This window comes from Panthera uncia, assembly GCF_023721935.1.
Source record: "Panthera uncia isolate 11264 chromosome C1 unlocalized genomic scaffold, Puncia_PCG_1.0 HiC_scaffold_3, whole genome shotgun sequence".
In the NCBI taxonomy this organism is placed as follows: domain Eukaryota; kingdom Metazoa; phylum Chordata; class Mammalia; order Carnivora; family Felidae; genus Panthera; species Panthera uncia.
Genome location: NW_026057584.1, coordinates 28155344 through 28159438, shown reverse-complemented (window position 1 = coordinate 28159438; position 4095 = coordinate 28155344). Strand labels below are relative to the sequence as shown.

Genomic DNA, 4095 nt, shown 5'->3' with positions numbered 1-4095 from the left:
GCTTCTGTTTTCTTCCTCACCTCTTTCTCTTTTCATTTCAAAGTTTCTTCCAACAACTTCAGCAGTCAGCAGTCACAGAAGCAACCATATCACAAAATAATGTATTCTCTCTTCCAATTTTTGTTTTAGAGAAAAAAAAAAAGGATTTTAAAGAAAGCTGGAAGTGTTTAGGCAGGAGCTGCGACAAGGGCACATAATACCACATATCACTGATCAGTGTAAGCAAAGCCACATTATTCCCAGCTTCCTTTCTGCTGAGCCCTTCCAAGGAGACTGAAAGGAAAAGAGGACCACGTGACTGCAGGAAACACACAAGAAATATTTTATTAGCTTCCAGATGGAGAACAAGGTAGAGTAAAAATATTTCAATAGTATTCCGCGGCTCTCCTCAAAGAGCCCACTCGGGCACTCGTGGCCCCCCAGTCGTGGTAGCGCCTGTAGTCCCCCGGTCTCAGCAGGTACTGCCGCCCCCGGTAGTTGGGCATCTCGTAGAGGACCCAGTAGCCCTCCAGCACTTGGAAGGAGTGGATCTCGCTGAAGTGGAAGCGGTCATGAAGCGAGGAGCAGTCCTCGGTGATCTCTACCATCTGGCCCCTGTAGTCCTCTCGCTCATAAATCCTGATCCTGTGGGAGCTGGTCTGTGGGTTCAGCAATTAGCAGATGAGGAAAAGTCAGAAAATCTAGCCCTTAGCAACCAGGGACACAACCCCCAAAGGACTGGACGTTCCCTTCTCTTTTCTACATCAAAGATGACAAATTTTAAAGATAGCCAACACCAGGGCAGCTGTGTGCAACTGAATAGGCTGTATACTGCAGAACTGAAGAAGGTGTCATTCGCGTAAAGAGATGTATGGTGCTCCCTAGAGCTAAGACCACAACCTACATGAACCATACATACTGGCCCTAGTTAATATCATTCTTTTTTTTTTTTTAATGTTTATTTATTTTTGAAAGAGAGTGACAGAGCCTGAGTGGGGAAGGGGCAGAGAGAGAGAGGGAGACACAGGATCCAAAGTAGACTTCAGACTCTGAGCTATCAGCACAGAGCCCGACACGGGGCTCAAACCCACTGACCTGAGCCGAAGTCGGATGCTCAACTGACTGAGCCACCTAGGCACCCTTAGTTAGTACCATTCTTAAGTAATAATTTATGTATATTTTATATATATCATATACATTTAAAATTTATGTTTATTTTATATATTTATTAAATTTATTAATTAAATTTATTATTTATGTATTATAAATTTATATGTTATATACTATTTATATATAAGTAATAATTTATATATATTTATTTAAATAAATTTTTTAAAATGATCCCTGGAAAAAAAAAAGTTATAATTTTGAATCTCAACAGTATTAGAAGAAGCTAGTGGGAAAGGAAGTCAAGTTGCGTTTCCTTCAGGGGAAGTCACAGACTGGTGGCAATTCAAGAAGAGAGTCCAGTCCAGGCAATCCTAAAACCCTTCCCTTCTCCTTTAAGCCCTGCTTCTCTAAGATCCTGAAAAGCAAGAGCCATCACAAAGATTAGCTTCAATTCTCAGCTCTAGGATATGCTCCTGCAAATCTGCTTTAGGTAATAAACAGGAAATTCTCCCGAGCAATCATCCTGCAGCATTAAGGGCTGCTAGTGAGGAATCTTCCATGGTCGTCAAGGACCCACATGTACATCACGTGATTTGGTCGCCACACCAGCCCCACACCTGTTTCTTCTTTTAGGAGAAGCCTGTGACTAGAGCTCTCAGCGTGTCACGTGGAAGGTCGGGGCAGGCACGTGGAAACCCAGGTTTTCAGGCTCCTCGTGCTGGGCTGGGTCTTATCAAGGCGTTAAACCCTCCGAGGGGGTTTCAGACGTGGCCGGAGCGGTACCTTTTCCACAGGACTGGGTCGCAGTCAGGTTAGAGAATCCCTAACTGCAGAATTCCAGGCCGCTGGGGCTTTATTTGGGTAACGGCGGGCTTTGCCGGAGCGGCTGGAATCACACTGTCGGCCACTTGTTTTGCCTGATCGGGAAGCAGGGCGGGAGGCTCATGCTAACAGTGGTGGCTGGGGGAGGGGAGGCTTGCCAGGTGCCCACCTCTCACCCTCGTTCCAGCCCTGTGAGCTAGCCGCCTTCACATTCTACAGAAGAAGAGAGAGAGAGAGAGCCCCAGGAAGTAGCCCAGGCCACCTGATGCAAAGGTGCTAACGTGCTGCTTATTCACCGCCTCGCCTGGGGCATAGACTCTCTGAACGGACCGGGTGCCCTACTTTCTCCCAGTAGAGGTGAGTTTACTTGTAGCAGAGCAGAATGAACTTTTAAAAGAGAAGCGTCCCCTCGCATACTTCTGCAGTGGAAGGAAAGCTTAGAGATGTTGACAAAGGAGAGGAGACCATGGCGAGAGGCAGCCAAAGGAGGCCGCCACCCTGCACGACGAATGCCGCCTCTGGAGCACCCATGTGGCTCCGGGGCTCGGCGGGGCCCGCGGGGCCGGACTCACGTGGGGGATGAGGCGGCAGGAGCGGACCGCGTCGCTGAGGCCCATCCACTGCTGGTAGTCCGGGTAGTCCCCTCGCCGCAGGAAGTACTGGCAGCCCGAGTAGTTGGGCTGCTCGTAGAGCATCCAGCAGCCGCTGTCCACGCGGATGGAGTTGCAGCGGCTGAAATAGGGCTGCAGGTTCGGGTGGTCACTGCTGCACTCGTAGTGGCGGCCCTGGAAGCCCCGGTCCTCGTAGAAGGTGATCTGCAAGGCAAGGGGAGGAAAGGCTCAGAGACCTGGCCCCCAGCCCCGGGGCGCGGGGGCCCCTCCCGGCCTGCGGCTGCGCTGGGCTCACCTTCCCCATGGCTGGTGGATGGAGGTCAGTGATGGGCCGCCGGCGCGCGGGTCTATATAGCACGAGGGCTGCTGCGTTGGCAAGAACAACACAAAAGGGGCCCGCGGGGTGAGGAGGGGATTTTCTCTCGCTCTTTTCTATATAATGACGGCGGGGGTGGGGTGGGGGACTTATTGTATGTTTCCTCTTAGACTCTCCAGTGCTTTCGAACTGATGACCCGCGTTAAAACTGTCACTTGGTGCCTGTGGGGCCTTTAAATGAAGCCTGTTTAGGAATTTGGAACTGAGCAAAGGCCCTTAGCCAGTTAATAATTGTAATGAGGTATTTGGGTTATCTTTTACAGTTTCAGAATGATTTCCTTTTTGACTACCAAGGCCGGGTAGTGACTGAGACCGAGGTCAGCATAGGCCCCAGCGTGAGGCACCTGGATTAGAGAGCATTTCCTTGGAGTGAGGGTTGGAGCAGGGACAAGAACCGCCTTCTCCACAATACGTTTGAAATTAGATGGGATTTCCCTCCAAGAGGTCCCGTCTCTGAACCTAGAGACTGGCAAGTGGCTACAGCAGATATGCTGACACACTTGAGGAGGGGTGATAGGGGCTTGGACCCCTAGAAAGCATGCTGTGTAGGCACCTGGCCTCTGCTCTGCTCCCCGGACGCTGGGCGGGACCAGAGCCATCTCTGGAGCCTCAGCTGGGGCACCTCTGGCCAGGAAACCCTCACCTTTGGAATTCATGAGGTGCAAGTTTGTTGTTCTTACTCTGTAGCTTTCTATTTAACTAATAATTTTGCAAAGTAGGTGCTAAGCTAGTTAGTTCTAGCTGCTGATGAATACAAGTTAACATGCAAATGTAACAAGTTAAAAATCCTACAATCTTAACCTTTCCTAGCCCTGGGCAAGCCGCGGTTGCTCTGTAGTTAAGGCTCTGACTCCGCCAAGGCCCCCACCTCTACCCCTGGTGGCTCCTTCAGAGCAGAGTTTAACTCAGCTCTCTTTAGAGCAGAGTTTCTCAGCCTCACACTATCTTGACATTCTGGGTCAAAAAATTCTGTGGTGGGGTAGTTGTCCTGTGCATTTAAGGATGCTTAACAGCATCCCTGGCGTCAACCCACAAGATATTAGTAGTATTCTCCTAGTTGTGATAGCCAAAAATATCTCGAGACATTAGAAATGTTCCTTGGGGAAGCAAAATCAACACTGGTTGAAAACCACTGCTTGCTTGCTTGCTTTATATATATATATATATATATATATATATATATATATATATATATAT

At 49.1% G+C, this 4095-nt stretch overlaps 1 protein-coding gene across 1 annotated transcript; it reads right to left on the bottom strand.

Annotated features, from left to right (window-relative positions):
- Window positions 1–365: 365 nt before the first annotated feature.
- Window positions 366–2826, bottom strand: LOC125910882 (gamma-crystallin F-like). The gene is made up of 3 exons (XM_049614439.1): window positions 2818–2826; window positions 2484–2726; window positions 366–638 (listed from the first exon to the last, which is right to left on the bottom strand). Exons 1-3 carry the CDS (start codon window positions 2824–2826, stop codon window positions 366–368), a joined length of 525 nt encoding a protein of 174 aa, XP_049470396.1.
- Window positions 2827–4095: the final 1269 nt, after the last annotated feature.

Coding starts and splice junctions, on each gene's coding strand:
- LOC125910882 (XM_049614439.1), bottom strand. Junction 639..2,483: donor CCTGCCGCCTCATCCCCCAC/GTGAGTCCGGCC, acceptor CTGAACCCACAG/ACCAGCTCCCACAGGATCAG.